Below are 23,918 nucleotides of genomic sequence, written 5' to 3'. Positions count from 1 at the left end.
TTATCGATGAGACGCCGAGCCCATCGGTGGGTCTTGCCACTTGAACTCCTCCTGGTAAGTGACGTAGACCATCCAGTAGCAGACGATGAGGATCGTGAAGGAGGCAGGAAAGACGATTCGCGCCACTATGTCGATGTGGGAGACGCTGTTTATGTATCGCTCGACTCTCTCTCCCTGCTTCCGACACCCATCCGCGGCTTCCATCTGGCGCCGCTTCCTGGACCAAAATCGCTACCGTTACTCCGCACCAGGCTCACGGCCTTCGGGATTTTAATACGGGAATGTGAATCGTCGGGATCGATTCCATCAGCTCTAGATGCCCGGCTAATCGCTCACGCATAAATGCTATCTCCCATTGTTTATTAACTCGTGGCCATTTCCTACACATTCTTAACTACACGCTCGTTTTCATATTTATACTTCACTTTTCCTTTCTCTCTTATTTTATTACTTCATTTATGATTTTGTTATTTGTTTCTTATTTGGCTGTTGTTTTCTTTTCTTTTCTCCCTCTCTCCCTCTCTCTCTCTCTCTCTCTCTCTCTCTCTTTGTTTTTTTGTTTTGTAAATATGTGCTTGCGTTCGACTAAAAACACTCTATCCTTCTCCGACAATGATAAACGATAAACATCGCTTATATTCATAAACTGACAAACTTGAAGAAATGCTGTATTGTTTGCTCGCCGGAGATACATGAATTGACATTCTTGGTCAATAACTTTTATATCTTTAGCGCGCCGTTCAGTGCTCGGCGCAAAGAAAGAAAAAAAAAAGAAAAAAAAACCAGAAGGAAATAAAAACGAAAACCAAAAAGAAAATAGAAAAAAAAAAAAATTATGAAAAAACAAACAAATAGATACGAGATACGAGAACTCGCTCCGGAGATGTTCTAAGCTTCCTATTTATATCGGTATTATACGTATTTACGATGTTATTCCATTTTTTGTATGACTGCAATACAAATAAATACTCGAAATATTGAACGAATGAGCGAGTATTTTGAAAAAATCTTTGTATAGAATCGTCAATAGTATGACATTAACAGCTCAATTTTCTTCTCCAGTCATCTATTTATTTCTTAATATATTACAGACATTTTAAGGTAGATTTTTGTTATACACAAATCTTAAAAATTAATTTCATGTTTCACAGCTCAAACAATGTGCCTCGATTTAGTAAAAAGTCATCTAGCCATTTTTAACGCGTTAGACATTATTATTTGACGTGTATTCATTACCGTCTATGTTAGTATTACTGTATGCAGCTAAGTATTTGTATAAAAAATTTAAATCATAAAATACCTGATGGATTGATTGATTAATACAATAGTACTCAATTTGTAAATTAAGTATACCAATAATTTGTAAATAAGAGTAAAATTATTATCTTAAATTTATTGTGGTTGTAAAAAAATTTTATTTTTATCATAATGCTTTTTGAAAACTCTGGCAGACTACGGAAGAATTACATATGAAAAATAATACTTATCTTTATCATATATTACTCATTTATTAAGTGAATTGAAATAGATTTATTTAATAAATGACTCAGCACGGCGCCGTAAACACGAGATAGAAGTTCATGAAATATTGAATTATATGTTTTCAGTGTATAATTGCATTTTATAACGTGATTTACTAATTCAAAAATTTTTTTTTTTTTTTTTTTTTTTTTTTTTTTTTTTAACTACAATATTTATTACAGTTCAGTTAACGTTTTTACTTATTAAATTTATTTTAACAAATAGCGCAAAAATATATGAATTATTTTAAAGCTGCTAAGAAATGATTTCAAGGTGATTCTTGCCACCGTGCAGTTTCCCATAAAATTTTACGGATTCGAAAAAAGTTAATAATATTACTTATTTCGTTAGTTTTTAAATTCTCAACAGTCGTATGTGTGCGTGCGCGTGTGTGCGCTTGTTATGTATTATCTACAATTTTTTAAATCCACATAATCTTAACGCTGTTTTAAATAGAATTAATGAACAACAGTACTAAAATATCTATATAATTTTTGAATCTTGAAAATAATCTATAAATTATATTGACATTAATTGATATTTTTTAAAAAGTGGCTTTGAACATTGCTTTTCTAGTTTATTATTACTCGTTATTCGTTACGTCTACAATCATACATATTCAAATATTTATAACACTTTTTTATTAATAAAAACAACAATAGCAACAACAACCACAACAACAGTAACAAAAATGAAATAAAATTTCTTGGCTTCATAAACGCCATGTCTCTATATAAAATTTGGTTGTAGAGTTTTTAAATGGATTTTCAGCGACGATGTAGTTTGATTGATGAGTTATTCAACTCATTGAAGATTTTGTTGTTAAATTTGGAAGAATTTGGGATAATATTGTTATTTAAATGTCATAATATGGCGTGATGTTTTATCAACGATCGTAACATTTTTCATAAATTAAATAATTTTTTAAGTCGAGAATATTTGACTAATCCGTAAGGATATTTGTCAATCGTATTCTACAACAAGTTCTGGTTCCTCATTTTTCATAATTAATTTAATTAACCATTATATATTTATCCAAGAGAATTTCAAGAATTTTTTTTTGATTGCACGATTTATTTATTGCACGATTGCAAGAGCCACGTATTCTATAATCCGTGTATACGCGTACTTTCACAAAATGTCCCCCAAATAATCCTATTAAAGCATCATATATCCAACGTATGAACTATTTATTGCTTTCTGTATTTATTTTATTATCGCTGTCGTCGTGTCGTGTCCACCGCCAGTCATTACAAGCGCTATTACAAAACGTTTTACAACATTATTATCGATCTGTGCACGCGAGTATTCGTCGGCCACGAGCTGCAAAAAGCCATCGGATAATGAAATACTCACTCGTATGGAAATTACAAACCTGAATGCCATGTCGCCCATCAGGCAATAGAGAAATTGTCGCCATTTTGGTAGCCAAACCTCCGTCTGCGTCTGCCTCTCCATTGTCGATGGTTTGCTACTTACGGTGATGGTTATCGAACGTCGTGGCTCTGGCAGACTGTATACTTGATCCTGACAGATTCACACAATCAACATTTTTCGCCATCTTTTACCATTAGCGGGTATTTGTAATTTATAGACAGATTTTTATCAACAATTACAATACCATTTTTAGCGTGGAAAAGTAATGCTACAGACTTATATACGTTTTCATCTTTTATTCGTGTCGTTTTAATAACTTAAGCATAATAAAGCTAAGATCGGGGAATAATGCCGCCAAGTGCGTGTCGCGGTGGTCTCATTTATCTGGGTAATAAGAAACTCATCGATTCGCGCGAGTCTTGCGCAATATATTACATTACGTCGACAAAAACTCGACGAGGCTCAATTTATTCGCTGTCGTCGTCGCGGACCAGCCAGTGAGCCAAGCTTCCGTCGACAAACTACGAGTTTTAATCAACGACGAGTAAACAAAAGCAACTTGCAGTTATCAGGGAGATGAGACATCGGAGAGAAAAGAGCAAACGTCGTTTCCTCGCCTCGTTTAACCGGGCGAGTGTGTTACCCGTGAGAGAAATAGCCGAGCGCTCCGGGGGATTTAATTGACCGGTTTATCATATTTCGTTGCCGATACATTAACCATCAAGGACGAGAAGCGGACGATAAGCGTACTCGCCGTGGTCCTGAGCGCGTCTACTTTATTTATTGATTATTTTGAAGAATCATTGAAGGCGATGTGCGAATTGCAGGAACAAACACGCATTATGGGGTAAGCTCTTTACTACTACTACTACTACTACTACTACTACTACTACTACTACTACTACTTGACAAATTGAAGTATTGCTCTTTCATGCGTGTAATAGAAGTATTTACTATATATTTGAATAAATCTTCCTGCGCCGAAATAAATACCATTTTATGAATAATGATCATATATTTTATTATAATTTTTTTATTTCTCTTTATTTCTTTTTAATTGTTTTGTTATTTTGATATATCAGTTTATTAATATGGAAAAATAAACAACATCGATTTTTTCATTATTTGTGCTATTATTAAAATTGAAACCATAGGACGTCAAGAGTGACAACATTCATTAATATTGTAACACACATTTACAATAATAACGAATTCGTCACAATTAGCATTTTGTCGAACTACGTAATTGGTTAAAAGACATATTGGAGTATTGTAGATAAATAGAGGGACAATAGTTAATATAAGAAAATCAATGTTTACAGTACGCTGTTACGTTGCTTTTTTCTTATATTTCGTGCAATTTTTGAAGCGATATCGATGATAGAAAGTTGTGGAGCTAATAAAGAGCGATGCCAGTGCGATGAAATAGATCAAGATCTAAGAGCAATGGGCAATGGGATAGATGGATAGAGATAGATAGTTAGAGAGAGAGAGAGAGAGAGAGAGAGAGAGAGAGAGAGAGAGAGAGAGAGAGAGAGACAGATGGCTCACATTGTAAAGGGCGCAAAAGAGGGAAGGACTGCGTCGTCTGGAGGTGGCGCTCGTTGTAACATCGACTGCCCCGCTGCCGTTGGCCGGTTGCATCACCTGCTGGGGACAGGTGGCCGCGGGCTCGCCGATCGTGCGGAAATCGTCTTTCTCGAGCTCCTCCGGCACGTCTTGTCCGACGTCCTCCCACTCGCTCTCCTTGTCCTCCTCTACCTCCTCTTCGATGAACCCCTCGTCGAGTGGAAACTCGCCGCTGCCGACCTACGCTTAGCCCCAAGCTTTTCTGTAATGCATTAACCCGCTCCCCTCTCGCTCTGCCTCTCTTATCTTATAATTTTCCCGCCACCGCCACCGTCGCCGCTCTGGCTCATCAACGAACATCCTCGGAGTCCTCCCGTGGCTAAAATGAGCCGAGAGCCGGGCAATTTTTTTCATCACGGACTGTCAATTGTGCCACGAATTGCAGAATGTCCGATGGCGTAAAAGGAGCAACTTCCGCTTCGTGACATTAATTGGATCGACCCTTATCGATTACTGACGATCCTATTTCCATTTTAAGTTGGATTCCCCCTCTCCTCTTTATTTTTTCTTTTCATTTCATTTGACCTACTTTGCGCATTTGCAGCCTGGAAGGTTATTTATTCTGGGCCGAGGGAAGGGATGGATTCGTTAAGCGACGTCCTTTCGAATAATATATGATTTAATTGGAAAATGGTAGAGTGAAAGATACTTTAGACAATCTTTAAGTGTTTTAAAATGCAACCAAGTAACTTAAAGTGTTTCAAAGTTTCTCGTCTGACATGCGAAGTACAAGTTGGACAAGTAGACTGGACAAGTTGCATCGAGTAATCAAGCGACGCCAACTACTTTGAGCAATTTTAATCCATTTAATTATTCCCGTAATTTTTTTCTTCTCAGTATTAGGATGAAGTATCACTTTTTTTTTCTCTCTCTCTCTCTCTCAAAACATAACCAATGTTTCGTTAATGTTTCATTGTTGAATATGGATGTTTTGTTCGCAATATTCACGTAACTTTTCTTCGTGCTATTAAATGAAGTTATTTTTTTGCCTATAAAGCGTACCGTCAATCATAATATAAGAAATGTGATTTTTAATAAAAAAATTTTGTTATTTAGGATGATGTAGCGAATAATGTTGGAAAATTTAGTGAAAATCAGTCGTTGTATATCGTGCTTTAAGATTTCTTTTTTATTTGAATTGCTTTTATTTAAATACTTTCATTTATATGGAATATAACAACTATTTTCTATGTAAATTGTATTGTGAATTTTCTTTCTTTGAAAAATACAAATGGAATTAACCTATCGGTAATTAAAAATGGAATATTTAAGGATAAAGTATAAATGTTGTTATGAAAAACAGAAAAAGATTTTTTCACTTTTCGTAGAATAATAGCTGCCCAGCTGTACGATTATTGAACTGTTGAAATGTCTTTAATGCAGTTTTTAAAAACTTGTAAATAAATATAACGGTATTCTGAAAAGTGATTTTAAATTTTGTGTCCTTCTCTGATAATTCACAGTTACAAATTGACCTGGCAGTAGATCCTATTGAAATTTCGGCTCGTCAAATAAAATCCAATTTGCTTAGCGTGGTTTATTTGGTATTTAAGTTAATCTAGAACCTTCATTTTGAGCATTTTAGTTTATATTGTAAGGCTTTTTCAATCTATTGGAATATTTTAAATATCGCGAGTATTATTTCTAAATTACTGTTGTTTTTTTTTCTTTTCTTTTTTCCCTAAAGTACTGTATAAGATAAATTGCAAAAATCATATTACTAAGCTATTAGTAAATAATTTATTTACCTATTACTAAATAATTCCACAAAATCATCACTGCACCCACGCGCGCGCGCGCGCGCACACACACACACACATATATATATGTTGTCGAGAAATCTAGCCTAATCTTTCAATGCTTTTTAAATATTGATTACATGTGGATGTATGTCAACATTATAAATTTGCGAGACAAAAATGTTTATATGTATGACACGAGTCACGGGTCCTTTAATCATTTATAAACTATATTCAATCGTAAAAATTGAATTCACCCAAACTGCGTAAAAATTCATTAAAAAAAAAAAAAAAAAAAAAAAAAAAAAAAAAAAAAAAAATCATTAAATTATAACCACAATCCTGTAAAATTATGTAAAACAACTAGAAACCCTTTTTTTTTCTTATTATAGATAACCGTTGGCGTAAATGAATCTTTAATTGTATCTTACGACAATTGTAATTTATAACGGTAAAATGTCCAAACTTTCAAGTGGGCGTGCAAATTTCAGTTAACGAAGAGTATCGGCCATATTTTCGAGTGGCTATTGTTGATGTAATGACAGTGCAGGCCGAGCACAGTCCTATAAGATCATTAATTTAAGAAGTCGGGAAGCCAGAGGTAAAACGAGGGTCCGAGCTGAGGTGCGCGTGGTTGTTACCTTAGTGAAGTAATGCACGCCGGCGAATTCCAAAAGGGTGGCGATACAGTAGCCGAAGCTCATAAGGAGAAACCAATCCAAAGCCGTGGCGTACTTGACTTTGGGAAGGTCTTTCCTCGAATCCAAGTTAATTGTCGAGAGCGTGAGGACGGTGGTGATTCCTGGAATTTGCATCGGCCAAGAACTATCAGTAAGTACAATGTCGGGTTATTGTGTTCGAGGTTGCGGGGGCTCGTTTACCTAAGCCGACGCGATCGCTCGTAGCCTCGCGATGAATCCAAAATGATACCCAGCTGAGCACCACTATCAGGACACACGGGACGTACACCTTGGAGCATAGAAACGTGTACTTTGCGAACTTTCGACTCATCTCGTTAGGGGATCCTTAGGTAAGCGCGAAGAATGTGTGACGAATACTGCGACGGATTTTTCTTTCTTTCTTTTTTTTTTAATTATTATTAGACATGAAGCTATGAGAAGCCATGTATTTTCAGTATTTATCTATTTGCTATGTTTAATGGACTTATTTAATAAGAAACAAGAAATTTACGAGCCGGTAAAAAAATATATTAAATGTAATTAAAGTCTTGAAACTTGGCTCATAAGCTTCGGTATGTGCTAAAGGACAAAGTAAAAGTTAACATATTTTGCGAAATATTCCGACTTTTCGTTGCAAATATCAATATTGCCGGTGATATTGCAAGAGCCAATGGGCTTCTCAGTTTATGAGATAGTCAATTTAATTAGCATTAAAATTATCATCGGCAGTAAAAATCTTTTGATGTTTAAAAGTTACAAGTGCAATCCATCATATATCTTACGCGTATACATCGCTCGCATTTACCTTAGGTATTGCAATTGGTAAAGCTACTTAAAATAATAATTTAATAACTTAAAATATACTTGGCAATATGCATCTTCGCGCGAGAATTTATTTCCTATATCGTATTGATGCAGCAACAATTTTCTAAAATTTCTCCATAAAATTGTAAAATCTATTCCAACTGTTAAAATAGTAAACTTAAAAAAAAAAGAAAAAAAAAATTAATAAATGTACGCGTTTTAAGTAAGCAATTTGAAAAAATATTTGCAAGAATAAAGCATTAAATAGCACGGATTTATTGCGCAAGGCTCTTTCGAACGTGGCAATGTAACGCGTAAATGAAAAAAAATCTCGAGTTTCACCGTTATTTTAGTCGACGAATCAATGCTCGGAAAACAGAAAGTTTTTCATTGTGATGCTGGCGGAATTTGAAAAAAAAAAGAAAGAGATTAGATAATCGAAGCTCTGTTGGGTGAAAGGCAAACGTCTGTATAATGTAACGAACAGATTGGGTGTTCACCCAACTTTCGTCCTAGCGTTTACTTGAATCAAGAAGTATCCGGTGTGTCGCTGCAAATTGAAGGACACTTGGAGCACCGAGAATTCGCCCTCGCGCCTTACGAAGGTGAGGTTCCGATAAGGATATCCCATGAGGTCGAACTGAGACAGCGCCATGCCCGGCACGAAGTTGACGCTCGAGTTGTCCTGCCACTCGTATACCAACTGGCCGGAAGTGTAGGCGTCTGAAAATGCGGAACGAAAGCTCTTTTATAATCGCTTTCGAACGAAATTGCCAGTTTTGCACTCGCGTTTACTTAAGCTTAGTATTATTAAGTTTTCGGATTATTATGGATTCGCTCGCTCATTGTTTAAATTGGGGTAAAGCTTTGTTCACATGCTCCTACGAGCACCAACGCGAGGGTAAATTTTGTCTCGAGTTACCTCTATGTCATTGTGGTCGTGCGAGTCATGACATAATAATATCCGAGTAGATAATGAGAGAGAGAGAGAGAGAGAGAGAGAAACGTGTGCGTGTTAATAGCGGCTTTAAATAGTATCAAATTGGTTCAAATAGGTGGAAACAGGTTGAACACAACTTTTTAATTCGTGGTAATTTGTTATCATTCAACTCGTTGTGGTTGGGCTTTTTTTTCACTCTTAATATATCTTTAAATAAATTCGAATACCAAATTCCGTTAAAACAGTTGTATTTACTTCCAATCACTTCTTTCCTGTTTGATGGTAAGTGCTCTCTTAAATCCCTGCTCTTGTACATAATTAATAAACTTCAAAAGTAAATATATAACATTGCCGTTCAACTTTTTACTGCGAATCGTGTAAATTACCAATATCTTTAACATTTAATGATCTTTAAATCTTAACATACTTTTCAAAACTACAGACGACGCATTTATATACAACGAGCAATACTTACTTTACAATTTTGCTAATCATTAGTTTGTATTTTTTTGTTAACAATTAAATTGTCAAACTTTGTTGGATAGATGCGCAAATCTCGATTTAAAATTATATCGAATATGTCGTAGCAATTTATTTAATTATAACTTATGAATTGATAAATTGTATAGAAAATGCCAGGCCATTACTTATAAAGTGACGTAAAATATAAAATTACGTGTTGTTGAAAATTTGCAAAAAAAAAACAAAAAAATAATATTTTAGGTACCATAAAAATTATATTTAATAATGAAAGAAAATTCATCCATATATATATATATATATATATATATATATATAGATATTTGACGTATACATTGGATTGGCATATATGTATGGTAGGAACAATAAACTTTTCGATTTATATCAAATAGTTGTTTTATTTGTAAAATTATATCATAATAAAAAATACGGCATAAAATTACCAATAATTTGTTTCTATTGAATTTTAAATTTATATATATTTTCGTGTAAGCCAATCCTTTGCAAGACAGTCGATAATTAATAATAAATACTCGCAACTACAATTTTTTTCTCAACGCTGACATCTCCAAGAACGACTAAACAATCCGAAATTTGGCGCAATGTTTTTTTTTTCTTTTAGAATTTTTCAGCTTAGATTCAGCAATCTAAGCATTGTAAATTTCATAAAAATTTAATAGGACAATTGAAATTTATAGTCAAATGTAATTTCACATACTAGTCGGTTTATTAATACTATTTCGTTTCAGTTCATTCGTAGGCTGTGTACTTTAAATTATCCAGTATGTGAAAGTAAGTTTTGAAGACGGGAAATCCAACGAAGTCCTCAACGATCTTTTTTGAAAACATTCGCTCGCGCAGAAGAACAGTTCCAAAGCGCGTCAATTACTTTCCTTGGCTTATGCATTGTTGTAAATTTTAGCCAAATTTTCAGCCAAAAAGCCAATGTCACCAGATAGATTATTATTATAACAATATACTTGATAATTATTTATCTATTTGGTTATATGTAGAATGGAAAATTGTGAAAGGGGAGGGATTAAGTTTGCGCGGGTGCTGCGTCAAGCTACGACGGATCGTCCCATCCCTTGTAAAAGGAAGAAAAGGAAGGGCAAATAATTTGAGACTCGTTGATATCTATACGTTGCCTTAAGAAAGAGGAACTTTGATGTCGAGGGTGGGCCCTTCGCAGCGACCGAGGGAAGCCGTTAGTCAACTTAACGGCGTTGATGTCGAGATATCCCTGGACAACTTATATTCCTTTTTCTGGCACTGTACTTATTCCGCGTCTGGCCCGGCCCCTCGCCTCACGAGTCCCGCAGTCACCCACCCCGACCGACCCATGAGGCGCGTACCGTGGGGAAAAGCCTTTCAGCCGAGCGAATTCCTCGGAAAGGCCGTAGAAGCTCAAGGTGAAGGAGACATAAAGGCACGGGAGTCGGAATATCTTTGGCGCGCGTCAAATTCTTCATCCTTGTGCGCCGTGGAGTGTCGTGGGCTCGACAAGGCAGCGGAGTTTCATCGACGAAGGGGCGAAGGAGCGAGGGCCGTTGATTATTCAATTACGTCACTTGGATAGACCATTGTTGTTGTTCCGGTTGGAGAAGTGGTTTGTCGCGTGGTTCGATTAGCTGTCACCACTCGCTCTGGCTTGAGTTGGCTATCCTGACAAAGCTGAATAGCGGGGATCGTCGACTCCATCGGCAGCCTTCTACACGCGATTGATTAAGCGTCGTCGAGAGTTCGCGTACTCTTGCAGGTGTATTGTAGAGCTATTTGGCATCCGGGTCGATCATTATCTATTATACTTGGATTATTATTTCGAAATACGTAATTTGGAAAATTGTTCGTATGAACCGGTAGGTGACCGGATCCCGTTAGCCACGATTCGTGTCTTTGAGCCATTTGAAAAGTGCGGTCCTCGTTCTACTAATAATCGATTCTCTCATTTTAAGTCGATGGGCCTAGAATATGGATAGTTCGTCGAGAGAAGGAGAGGCAGTAGGGTGGGTTTGAGGACAGTTTATGAGGTTGAAAATAATTTGGTTCGATTTGAAGAAACCGGAGTCGTTTCTTGAGTGTCCGCTCACGAGGACCGATGGTATCTTCTATTATTCAGCTTTCAGTGCCTTCCTCTAATCTCGAAATACCAACTATTCTTAAGAGGAAACTTTGTGGATGGTAAGAATGTCGGGGAGAGGCTGTAAATGCACGTGACAAAGGCAAGATAAATGTGCGTCAGCACTGCCTGTCCTCGGTGTACACTCGAATATTATTTGTATTATTAGACGAGAATTTATGCACTCGTAACGATTACAACTGTATATAATTTATAAAAGTAACTATAAAACTCTATTCAAGTGGAATTAGTAATTAGTGTTTTAACGAGTGTTTGATTTTTTTTTTTAAACCAGTTCCATTTCCTAATAATATTGGTTCATAACAATTTTTTATTATATGACTCCACAATATCGCACGTAAGTTCCGTGCACTATTTTATACATAACTATCTCTCTCACTTACTCTCTCTATACCCTCGCGCGCGCGCGCGCGCGCGCACACACACACACACACACACACACACATTAAATTACGTTTTTATATATGTAATATTTCAAAAGTTTTAACACTTAACAGGTTATGTATTAACGCAAATTGCTATTCAATCTAATTTATAATAATAAAATTTTGCCAAACGTAGTAGCTGCATTAATTTTAATAATTAATACTTAACATTTTATTACTTAATAATCGACGACGAAAAGATTCTATAAATATTATTATGATGCACATATTAAAAATATATTCACTCTTTCATCCAATAGTCTAAATGATTGTTTTAAAAGTTTGATGTATGCAAGTTCAAACGATTATAAGAAATTGTGAAATGAATTAGTAAAGTTAAAAATAACAATAATATGGACCAAGTGAAAAACCGGATGACATAGCCGATACAGTAGGGACGGAAACTTTAAAAGGTGTGCGTGTGTGTGAGTGTGTAAGGGATAACTTTTCGCGCGTAAGTAGATACGAGTCTCGGAGATTTCCTTTAATATAGATAAGAACGAAGCGAAGGTACGGAAAGGTAAGATGAGACGGGATCTGATGATGTATGAAGGGGAACAAAGTTTATTCAGGCCGAAACTTTACTAGTTTCAAGACATCGCGTGTATGTTTAACTTGTATTCCCGTATGCACTCCTGAAACGAAAATAGATTACTAAGGTAATCCAAGATGCAATGGAATATATCGTATTTGGAAAAGTATATGATTTTATGTCTACTACAGCTCACTAACACTGATCAACATAGGCTGGGATTTTATATTTTTTTGTTTTTTTGTTTTGTTTTTTTTTTTCGATTTCACTCTAAGGCTATTTGTTTTATCAGATACTTCAATGAATTCTTATATGGCTGTGATCGCGAAAAAGTAGAGCGGAAAAATTGTAAAAAGTTAAAGTCCTTTTGTAACTAGCAAATTCGTTATATTGCAAAAAAAACTATTAAAATAAATAAGAGCGCCGTTCGAACTTTTAGAAGTTTTTAAATAGCATATTAATTTAAAGAGTTAAATGATCCTTAAAGGTTTTATCAAGACGTTTTAATTATTATTGCAAATATAGTAAAAGTATTGGACAAAACATTTTGCCGGTTAATAATTTTTTTTTTTTTTTTTTTTTTTATAATCTTTTTATGTTCTTTTCCATATTTTTAAGCTCCATAAAATTAATAAAGCAATATAGTTCTTATAGTTTTTTTATTTGTGAATGTATTTATTTCTAATTTTGGACATCCTTAATTCACATCTTAACTGCATATATCATAATTTTGCATTGATTTTATAAAATATTAATGGCTTGTTTTCACATTGTAGAAAAAAAATTTGTTTTTCCGAGCGTTAATAAAATATATTATTAATAAAAATGCCCAAAGCATAATACTTATGCATACATACATATAGCACCTAATAAAGGATTTATTTATTTTGAATTATTAATACGTAGGTCATTTTATGTATTATGTTCGTTGTATGCTAAGTGTAAGAAACATCCAAATTTATAATCGAGCATAAATATCATATAAATTTAATGAAGGATTTATAATATATTATTTTTAATGATTTACGTAATAAATATGTGAATGATTTTTGTGTGATATTGCTTTTATTGCTAATATTACGGACTGGCATTAGCGCGGTAAAAGAATTCGGTAGAATCGTAAAATTAATTGGTATATGAAGAAAGTAGAATTAATTGACTGTATTACTTGAGAATGGAATTATACGCACTTAGAGCTTAATATAATTCTATAAATTTGATCGATTAATTCCTTTCACTTAATGAATTTTCAAAATATGCTATCAACGAAGAATGGTTCGAGTCAGTGAATTATATAAAATTTTATGATTATATTAAAATAATCGTAATTAAAATAATTAAAATAATCATTTATGCGACTCCTGAGTACATATGTATTTCAATTTTTTATGCAAAATAAGCAAAAATTTTTTTATTGTTTATTGTGCATAAAATTATTTAGACATTAAGAATATTATTTTTTTTTTCCATTCTAATTAATAGATATATAATAGACTATATAATAAAAGATTGTCTACATTGGCATTTTGCTTTTCAACGAATCATCTTTCTATTTATCTTCTATTTAGATGGCAATTAACTGACTTTAAAACTTTCTTAATTATAAATAAAATTTGATGGAATTCTTTTCAAAGAAGTTTGATTTTAAACTTGTGAAATATCAAGGGACTGGTTTTGCAAGCGTAAATCCAACTAACAGTAACTTTTAATTAGAATCCTCATTATACTTGGCTGTCGTATCAGACTATTTACAAATATCATATAAACTATGTGTTATACGTATACATAAAGCAATAATTAAGGTAAAAGGGATAAGATGAAAGAATAATCGTTATACGAAGAAAAGTATAAAATGGCATGCGCGTTATCATTTGCGTCTGTCTCTACTTAAATTCTGAGGAATTATCAATAAAATTTCAATTCAACTACCTAGCGATATATCGTAATAAATATTTCAAGACAAAAGACACGGATGTGCTACGTTTAGCATCAGATCGACGGTACGTAAAAAAAAGAAGGAAAAAAGATATACCGAAGATTTTTTTTTTTTAAATTAACGACACTTAATTTTTTGAAGCACGTAGTATACTTCTGTCTATTTTTTATTATTTCTCTCTCTCTCTCTCTCTCTCTCTCTCTCTCTATATATATATATATATATATATATATATATACATCTGATTCCGCCTTCTCGGCCGTCTCTTTTAAAATAATTTTATAGTGAACTCACAGCTTCCGAGAATCAGGGGGCAAGACTGTCGGTCCATCGGGAAATTCCTCAGATCCATCGTACACTTCGCCTTGATGGTCAGTCTGCGTGTCATCGAGACGTTCCTCTTGAAAAATGGACTCAAGCATTGCCAACACGAATATACGCGTGACAAAAGGATTTGGGTGAGGGGGAGAAAAAAAAAAAAGAATCAGAAGAAAAGACAAAATAAGAAAACGCAGCTGTGAATAATGATAAAAAGTTCGAGCGCATTTTCTCTTGAGCTATATTTGAATTTAATTAATAATACAATGAAGAATGAAACTTTATTTATTCTCAAGTGCACAGAATACTTGATTTTTCCCTTATAAATACATGCCATCATATTGCTTATTAAATCAAAATATTATTTGAATAGAATTTAAAAAAATTTAAGACTGCATTTTAATCGTTTTCAATTAAAATGAAATTTAAATTTTAAAGGATTGTATAACTACGAGTTGGATGAATGTAAGGGAGAATTTTAAAGCAAATACTATTTACTTGATTTAATTGATTTCTCACACGTTACCTCGCATATGTACTATTTGTGCACAATTTTTACTCGATCAACTTGAAATACGTTAGTGAAATATATTACAAATAGTAAAATGCTCAGCTAAATTACAAATATTTCGTTAAGTATTGACAGAGAAGGCCATTTACTCACAATAAACAAAACAAAAACAAAAACGAAAAAAATGTGTATATTATGTATGATAAACTTTTCGCTCATTTATCCTTCGTTTAATTTAATCTATTAGGCAAGCGATATAGAAGAGGTTCGAGAGGTTAAAGCAATCGAGATTATGCCACAGCGAATGGAAAAACAAACCTCATGGAGTAGAGAATATCGCCCTCTTGAGTTATCCTTAGTAATTTGTTGGGTACGGTGATGGTGTGCACGTAGCTGTGTTTCCCATTGTAAAAGTAAGTATCCGGTCGCCAAATCCTCTCGAGCATCTTGATGCTAAGGCTTAGTGACTTTATTGGGCCCAAGAAGCTGAGTCGAGAGTCGCGCCAGTATTGGCGAAAATAACAGTCCATTGAATAATCCTGCAGGAAAATTATGCTCTAGATTAGTAAGAAGACTCCCGTTTATATTAGAGGGGCTGGCTTATTCGTTTTTCTTTCTTACACGTTTTATAAGTCTTATCGTTATATTACCATTACATTATAATATTGAGGATTCTCTCAATCTCAATCTAATTGAAACTCGAAAGCTTTATTGCATAATTACCGGATTGATATGCAAGCGCAACACGAATGCCCTTATCTTATCATCTTGAATACGTGGGTATTGAATATAAAATAATCGAAAGTCTCATTATTTGTAACAGAGAGATATTTTTAAGCGTCGATATAATTATACCTGTTGGCTGTAAACTATTTACAGAATGAAAATTCGATTATATTTTAATGTCATTGCTGTCGTGACGCTTTCACGCTTAATACGATGAGAATCTATATTTTTCGGTATAATAGAAAGTTATTAAAATTCGCTTAATAGAACGATGGGATGTAAAATCGTTCCTTTAAATGCTTCGATATTGAAAAGATAATCGATAGTTTAGTCTTGATTTTAAGAGAAAGTGGACTTGGGTAGCTTTTGAGTGTGAGAATTAACAAAATTCAAAAGGCACTTTAAAAATATATTCGAAGGTAATTGCTATTATCGTTATTATTGTTATGTGAGTGATTTTATAAAAATGTTATTATCGTCCATTAGGCGATAAACGTAATTTCAATCGGTTGGCTAGTACGCTGAATATAAATTTTGAATATTTAAATAAAACAAATATCTTTTATACGGATTTATTAAGGTTTCGAATACGGCGATTCTATAAGATTCATGAAATATTAAGTTTATTTTGATGAACGATCAGCTAAAGCCATGTAACCCTTTGAAAATGTAATTTACTACGTGATAAATATTGCGAATGCAACGAGCCATTGTCGATCATGCTTCTCGTAAAATGTAAGCCGACGCCTTAAATATTAATAATAATTGATATATTCGCAACTTTAATGAAAATTTTAATTCAGCATCTCATAACAATAATTCCCTAATTAGATAATCACTTTCAGTGAAAAACTTTATAGAAGCGTAGCATTCGTTAAGCGCATAATACCCATAAAGTTGAGAGGAAAATCAAATGCAGCTGTCAAGGATAATAATGGGGCGAGTATCGAGACACGTGCCGAGCGTTACAATAATACCGCATAATGAAAAACTCCGCGTTGCCGATAAAGACTTTAGCGATAACTATTTAAGCGATAGAATTCCTCGTACGCGTAACAACCTTAAACTTGCATTTTTCGCCCTCAACTATTCAACAGTGGCGGTTGAGGGCGTTAATTTGCAAACCGCAACGCCCCTAATGTGGCGTAACCTCGGCAATGCTCGTGGGAATTCGCAGCAGCAGCAGCAGCAGCAGCAGCACCACCACCACCACCACCACCATCGTCACCCCCACAACCTCCTTCTTCTCCTTCATCCTCACACCGACCCTCCATTGTCAATGTACACGAGGATACGCCACTACTTGCCATCGATCTCTTTTCCACCCCCGCTCATACTCAATGTGCGGAGGAGCTTTCGACTGCTTTCGATAATTCTGACATCGGATGAATCCCGAATGGAATGCCGCTCGAGGTGATTTCATTTCACGCTCGGTGCGTGTCCTTCGTATTATGGCGATTAGTGCGTGGTCGACGCGATTTTACGTGGACAATAGGAAGCAACGAGCTTTTTCACTCCCTCCGAGCTTACTTTAAGTAAGTAAGCCCCTGCGCTTTTTGCCAACTCGTGGCTCAGCTCATTCTATCTTTTATTCTTCATTTCTTTTCGTCTTTGTTCGCTCTCGCTCTCTCATCAACCCACAGCCTACCTTCTCACAACATTTTACGCAAAACCTCGTGGAAATTGTCACGGAGCTAAATAGCAAAGAGCTTTGTTCCTCGGCTCTATCGATTGATCCGTATCTCTACTTCAAGGAATGTTGTAGAGAAAAAAATTATGAGACTTATAAGAGGAATATACTGACCATGTCGAGTTCCGATATGGGGCCCATACTGCGTATATAAATATTCGTCTTTACTACTGTAGGTATTCCTGCAAATCATTTATGAAAAAAATAATTATTAATTAACGCTTTAATAAACAATTGATAATTTCTTAATATTGTTAGTCGTTGAGTAGTATTTTAAAATGATACTATTCAGTTCATTGATTTTTTTATTTATTTAATTTTTTTAATTGTACTGCTTATAGTATTATCAAAAAAAAAAAGAAAAAAAAAAAAAGAACAGCCCAATAAATATCAAAATGCACAATACTTTTAATTAACAATCGTGAATATTATTCTTGTAATTACGATTAAAAGTATTTCTAATTATAATAATTAACCACCGAGAAACGGCCAAAATTTAATAGATTAAAAAACTCTCGGAATAATAATAATAATAATAATAATAATAATAATAATAATAATAATAATAATAATAATAATAATAATAATAATAATAATAATAATAATAATATTAAGTAGAAGAGGAAGAAGAAGAATCAAACGAGTAATAGTCGTGGCGGGGAGGGGGGCGGATAATTGTAAGCTGAAGTAGCAGAACGGATATGTGAAGGGAACGGAATGAGAAAGAAATAGAGGGCAAAAAATCAGGGAGAAAAATAGAGGAAAAAGGAGAGGGATAAAAGATGGTAAAAATGGAAAAGAGATCGAAGTAAATCGGGATGGTTGGGAATTTTACCGGACGGAGAATCGGCCTTTGTCATGGCACACGACTTGATTGCCAACGGTCTTGTGTATTTTTGCTTTTAAAGCGAGAAAACAATAAGGAAAACATTCGCTCGCGCATGTAGACTTTCTAGAGGGATGGATTTTTTGCTTTCCTCTTAAAAAATGGTCGTACGAACTTTTCTATTTGGCTTGAAAAAAGAGGCACTCAAACTTTTTAGTTTGACCATTTAGTAGTTTTACAAAGACTACTTTTTCTTTCGTAAAGTTACCTGTAATTTATAAAACTTCTGATAAAGCCGAATTTGATGTGCCTAAGCTTAAGAGCCTAACATATCTTGAATATGATTATTTCTACGTCATCAAATAATATAAAATCCACACCAATGTGTTTCATTGAGTAGTTTGATTTTTTTTTAATTTTTTTTTATTTTTTATTATTTATTTAAAGCGAATTGCAGATTTAATCAATCAAATGTTCTGATTTAATCAATTGTTGTAAACTCAAAATCAATTATGCCCTTTAATTTCTAATTAATCCTTTGAGTTATGACGTTCTGTTAGAGATAATTTGTTAACATGTACATATTTTGTTAAATCATTTAATGTAAATTAATAAATCTCTTGAAATAAATAATGTCTTGTTCCTAGAAATTTCAACTTTTACAAAGAACATAACAGTGTTTTATGAATATTGATGAAATTCAGAAATCGATAATCGGTGTTTAGGTATTTATAGATAATCGAGTATTTTTTTAAGAATAATTTAAGAATAATATCGGCCGTGAGCATAATCATCATTGTAAAACGAGTTGAAAATATTTGAAATGGCCGAGAAATAATTCTCAAAAATATAATTCGAAGCATCGCTTATCTAATAAATGAATAAAACCAATTGTAAGTCAATCGTTTGGTTTTGGTAATTGCTTTTTTTTTTTTTTTTTTTTTTTTTTAATAAGAGTTGAGCCTATTAATGAAAAAGATAATTCCGTGAGAATCAGTGAACAATAGAAATTCCATCGATTTTATCCTCAATTTTATTATCATCCAACGACTTTAATTATTATAAGCTTATAATTTCATTGTTTTGAAATACTTTTTATTTTCTCGGTATTATGATATATTGTAAAAATAATATACAATTCATTGCTTGCAATGACATTACGAAATTTTCAATACAAATGAAAAAAATTAACACTATTACATATATGATGTAAAAAAGAATATGGTGTCAAACAAAAGCAAAAACAAAAACAAAAAGAAAGAAAGTAAGAAAACTTTTATTTAACTTGTTTTCATTAATTTCTCACCATTATATAATAACAAATTATAAATACAATAACGAATGAAAATTATACTACAAACTAATATAATACAATATACTTTGTCTTATTACAATAAAATATATTAACAATAAATTACCGAATTTTTATCTATGCATATATAATTTCTTACACATTGTAAATAATATTAATATTATTTTATTGAAGATAAATATCTTAATATTAATCGAAAATTTAAATCAATTAATACTTACTATTTGACATTTAAAATGAAAATTTTAATAGAAAAACATTACATTACACAGGCGTTTTTATCACTTAATATATGACAATTGTCATATACTTGAATATAATATTTTATAAAAAATAATTCTCTGTAAGAAAATATTGTAATTGAAAGATAGAGAGGTTTACAATTTCACGTGTAATTATCTAAAAACGTAATATATTAAGAATTATATAATTTAATATGAGAAATAATTATCAGAAATAAATAAAGCGCAACTATTAATATCTATTAAATTATTTTTCATACAAGTTAATAGTATTTTGTACGCTTTCGTAGTTTGTAATTACTTAAAATTTATTAACGGCGGCTTCGAATGTCTTTTCAAATATTTCAAAACATTTTAAAAATACTTTTCAAGCTGTAGAAATCCCTGGACTGTTAATAATTGTAAAAGTTTGAAACCTTATTATCAATATCAAGAGGGTAACATTATTATATAGCTTAAGTATTTATTGATAAGTGAATTAATAAACGAAGAGCGGCAATGTTGAAGGCGCGTCGATAATGTGAAATATAAGAGCGTAAAGATAATTTTCTCATACCTTTTCCATGAGTGGGCAGTTGGCTGTTCTCGTAGTTCATAAGAAGATTCTCCAGCACCATCGTGATATTTCGCGAAACAATATCATTGACATTGATACGGGCGACTTTGCCAATTGCCGACGAAGATGCTCCACTAGCTGCCAGATTAAGGACGGCGCTTCGGTTGCTGCAGAGGCTCAACGGCATGAAGAGTGTCGCCATCAGTCTGCAAAAAAATTCCTCTTCTCATTGCTAGCAGTGTCTCTTTTCTTTGTGTCTACTCGTACTTGGTGAAACCGTTCGTTTAGTTTTCTGTTGGCCGCAGACCGAGGAAATTATAAAATTCGTATCATGAGGAATCAAAAGCTCAAAAAACTGATTCTTATCATAGGCATTCTCATCCTAGGCTTGCGAGAGTCGCGGGGCGATTTACTCAATGAATTAAGCGATCGACAAGTGAAAATGTCACTTCGGACATGATTGTTTGTTGTTGTTGTTGTTGTTGTTGTTGTTGTTGTTATAGTCAATCGATCGCACGGTTAATAATTACTTGGCTAATAATATCGCCAAAGCTTAAGAAAATAACAACCAATTACTCGTATTTTTTCGATAAAGTATTATGCGTTGACAATACTTTGATCGTTCAATCAATTTTTTGTTTTTATTTTGTTTTTTTTTTGTTTCGTACAGGAAGTTCCATTCGTTAGATTGAAATATTGTGACTTTTTATGTCACTGTATGTATGATTATGTATTTTAATTGCTTAATTCCCGTAAGTTCGTATTATTTATTTCACTTGGATTTTAAATGTAAAAGAATCGTTATAAAATATTTTTCTCTGTGTTTCATTTAATCGAGAAAATTTTTAAATATAAATTACTTAATCATATAATTGCAATCATATAATTATTATAAAGATGATTTAATTTTTTACATAGTTCTGTCCTTTATTAATAAAATTCTCGACATGTTTATTTATAATATCCCGTAACTATTAATATTATATAATTTTTTATCTTAAACATTTAAATCATTTAAATTGTGATTTAATACTATCGCTGTCCCGAATAAATTATTATGTTCATTGTCTCAGATTTTCTCTTATTTTTTTTTTTATTTTATTTTTTTTATTATATAACTTAGACGGCGTCTAAAGCTTCGTTAGTTTTTAATTTATTAACGCTTCTTTAAAGCTAGATTCTCTCATATCGAGTTCAGTAGCATGAATTATGTGGTACTCCCTTACACTTTGGTGCTCATCGGTATTAAATTATTTATTAGAATAGTCTTTTCATCCACTAAATAGGTGTCGACTTTTATTTCAAGTGTGTGTAAATTATCGCGTTTGGCTTGTAGTAAATTTAGCTGAGATTGTAAATCTTTGGTGATTAATTTTTGCTAGCGTAGGTGAAAACAATTACTTATCAATACAATCTAATAATTCTCTCTTTTCTCATTTTATTGCTCAAAAATTAATTTTGTTTACAATTTATTCATTAAAATTATTCCTCCTCTCATCTAAGTTTCAATGGCTTGGTAAATATAGACTGATTTTTCTACTTCCACTTACTCTACTAATCATTGGAAAAATGTCGACGAGGAAACGAAAATTTTTGAAATTCTACACGCTCGAAGGGAAATTCTTACATTATTATTATTAAGCATTTATCAATATTTCCGCTGTAGCCCATTATTATTAATGCTTAATTACGGTAATATTGAAGCAAAGAGACCGTAACGTATTCTGGTCTAATGTGCGTTAAAAAACTGTTCGCGTTCGTCGTGCCAGTTCGTGTTTCCCGAAGAAGTAATCTAGTAAACTTCAAACTTGGCACGAGTCTCGGATAAATACATTTGTTGACCAGAAATCGCCTTACAAGCTGATGCGTCCTTATAACCAAATATGATAAAAAAATTTTTCCATCCCATAAGTTATCCACAAAGACATCGATGTTTTCTTCGAAACATCAGTCTTTAGGGAATTACAGTCTGATTACTATGGCGGATACGGTGGCGGATACGGTGGCTTGCAATCCTGCGGTAAGGATCTTCTCGCACTTGGTCCCACATAGGCAGGTTGTAAGTCGTCGAAAAAGTCAACGCGCTTCATTTCTCGGTATCACCGTGGATCGGCGGTTGACAAAAGCGAAGGGCAGCAATGCAAATAAGAGGACGAGAACGAAGCCAGTGAGGTGGATGCCACTTACAACTCCAGGATCATCCGGCTCTCTGGGGTCCATTGTGTTAGCTACGCCAAAACATCTACGAGTCGTTGGGGCCAAATCTCGTGATCGGTCGCGTACGACCGCGACTACACCCCCCCCCCCTCCACTTCCCGGCCCCGTCCACACACCCCGAACAAATCCGGACAATCGATATGGCACACGCGGCCCTGGGGGCGAGGGGCCCGGAGACTCGGGCGGACCACGAGTGCACTCGAGTGCCAACGGGAGGCTGATGTCAGCGCGATGATGTTCTTCGAAAAAGAGCAGCGATTCTCGAGCGAAGGCTCGTCGTTAGGTCGTTGACACTTTTCGGTCCAATTGCTCGCGCGACCTATCAGCAAAGCGAAGCGAAAGCTCGACTTTTACGCTGACATTACAGTTTGTAACGACGTCGTATGCAGAAATTAGGTATTTTGTAATGGAACCTTCCTCGAGAGGAGAGTGACCGCTCGGGTGGACGAGCACGGTGATTTAAGATGACTTTTGAATGATGAAGCTGCTTTCTAAAGGGAATGGTGAAAGATGCAACGGTGAACGCGAGGGGAAAATCATTTTGAAAGTCTCGTGTAACGGTAAGAATTGCATAAGATCAGAATTTTGAACTTTCAAGATTTTCTCGAATTTAGAAATTGGGCTGAACATTAATTTTCTCCACGTTGCGTCATTCACCATGGACGTGTAATTACAAAGAAAAATTCAAATAAAATTACAAGGGAACGAAGATTATAAAATTGCCATATGAGAATGCTGATTTTTTAATTATAAATGAAAATTCGATAATGCGACGCTGAGAATTGGTAACTTTATAATTCTGTAAAATGAAAAAAGACGCAAATTTTTCGGAGCTCCGCAGAATAATTTCAGCCTTCATTTGAAAACCATATTTTGAAAGTTGAAGAGGGTAGCAAGTGTTGAGCAAAATGAATTTAGAGTTTTGTTTACATATGCATAGAATACGTGGATCGGTCCGACGATTCTGCCACGCCAAATTCCGAATTTTAAGAATGTTCATAGTTCATATAATCCCGTCCGTCAGTTTTATTCTCGAGGAAAATTTTAATCTCGATAAATATAACAAACAAGCCGAAATTATCTCTGCCATTGGGTAATAAAGGACGAATTTTTTTTTTTTTTTTTTTTTTTTTTTTTTTTTTTTTTTGAAAAATGTTGAAAAGATTGTACGACCCGTCGCATGACAATTATAATAAAAAAAAATGAAAACAATAATAATAATAATGATTGGATTTAACACTGATTTGACAAAGTATTTCCAAACTCTAATGATAATACTCTGCTAATAGTATTGTTCTGAAATATTTCTTTTTAAGA

The 23,918-nt window shown here is 33.7% G+C and overlaps 1 protein-coding gene across 1 annotated transcript; it reads right to left on the bottom strand.

The window, feature by feature from the left end:
* Positions 1–20,586, bottom strand: LOC105364973 (gamma-aminobutyric acid receptor alpha-like). The gene is made up of 10 exons (XM_011503019.1): positions 20,385–20,586; positions 17,563–17,630; positions 15,351–15,571; positions 14,498–14,580; positions 8,274–8,473; positions 7,148–7,235; positions 6,908–7,068; positions 4,450–4,707; positions 2,897–3,048; positions 1–217 (listed from the first exon to the last, which is right to left on the bottom strand). Exons 1-10 carry the CDS (start codon positions 20,584–20,586, stop codon positions 1–3), a joined length of 1,650 nt encoding a protein of 549 aa, XP_011501321.1.
* Positions 20,587–23,918: the final 3,332 nt, after the last annotated feature.

Source organism: Ceratosolen solmsi, unplaced genomic scaffold, assembly GCF_000503995.2.
Source record: "Ceratosolen solmsi marchali unplaced genomic scaffold, CerSol_1.0 scaffold61, whole genome shotgun sequence".
NCBI lineage: Eukaryota > Metazoa > Arthropoda > Insecta > Hymenoptera > Agaonidae > Ceratosolen > Ceratosolen solmsi.
This window is presented reverse-complemented; position numbering and strand designations above follow the sequence as displayed.

What these genes read in the sequence shown, in the direction of transcription:
- LOC105364973 (XM_011503019.1), bottom strand. Translation starts at nt 20,586, where the DNA reads ATGGCGACACTCTTCATGCCGTTGAGCCTCTGCAGCAACCGAAGCGCC. An exon ending in CCCCCTGATTCTCGGAAGCT is followed by an intron (nt 8,474 to 14,497) that starts GTGAGTTCACTA and finishes CCGCATTTTCAG; the next exon opens with ACGCCTACACTTCCGGCCAG. An exon ending in GAGCGATCGCGTCGGCTTAG is followed by an intron (nt 7,069 to 7,147) that starts GTAAACGAGCCC and finishes TGCAAATTCCAG; the next exon opens with GAATCACCACCGTCCTCACG.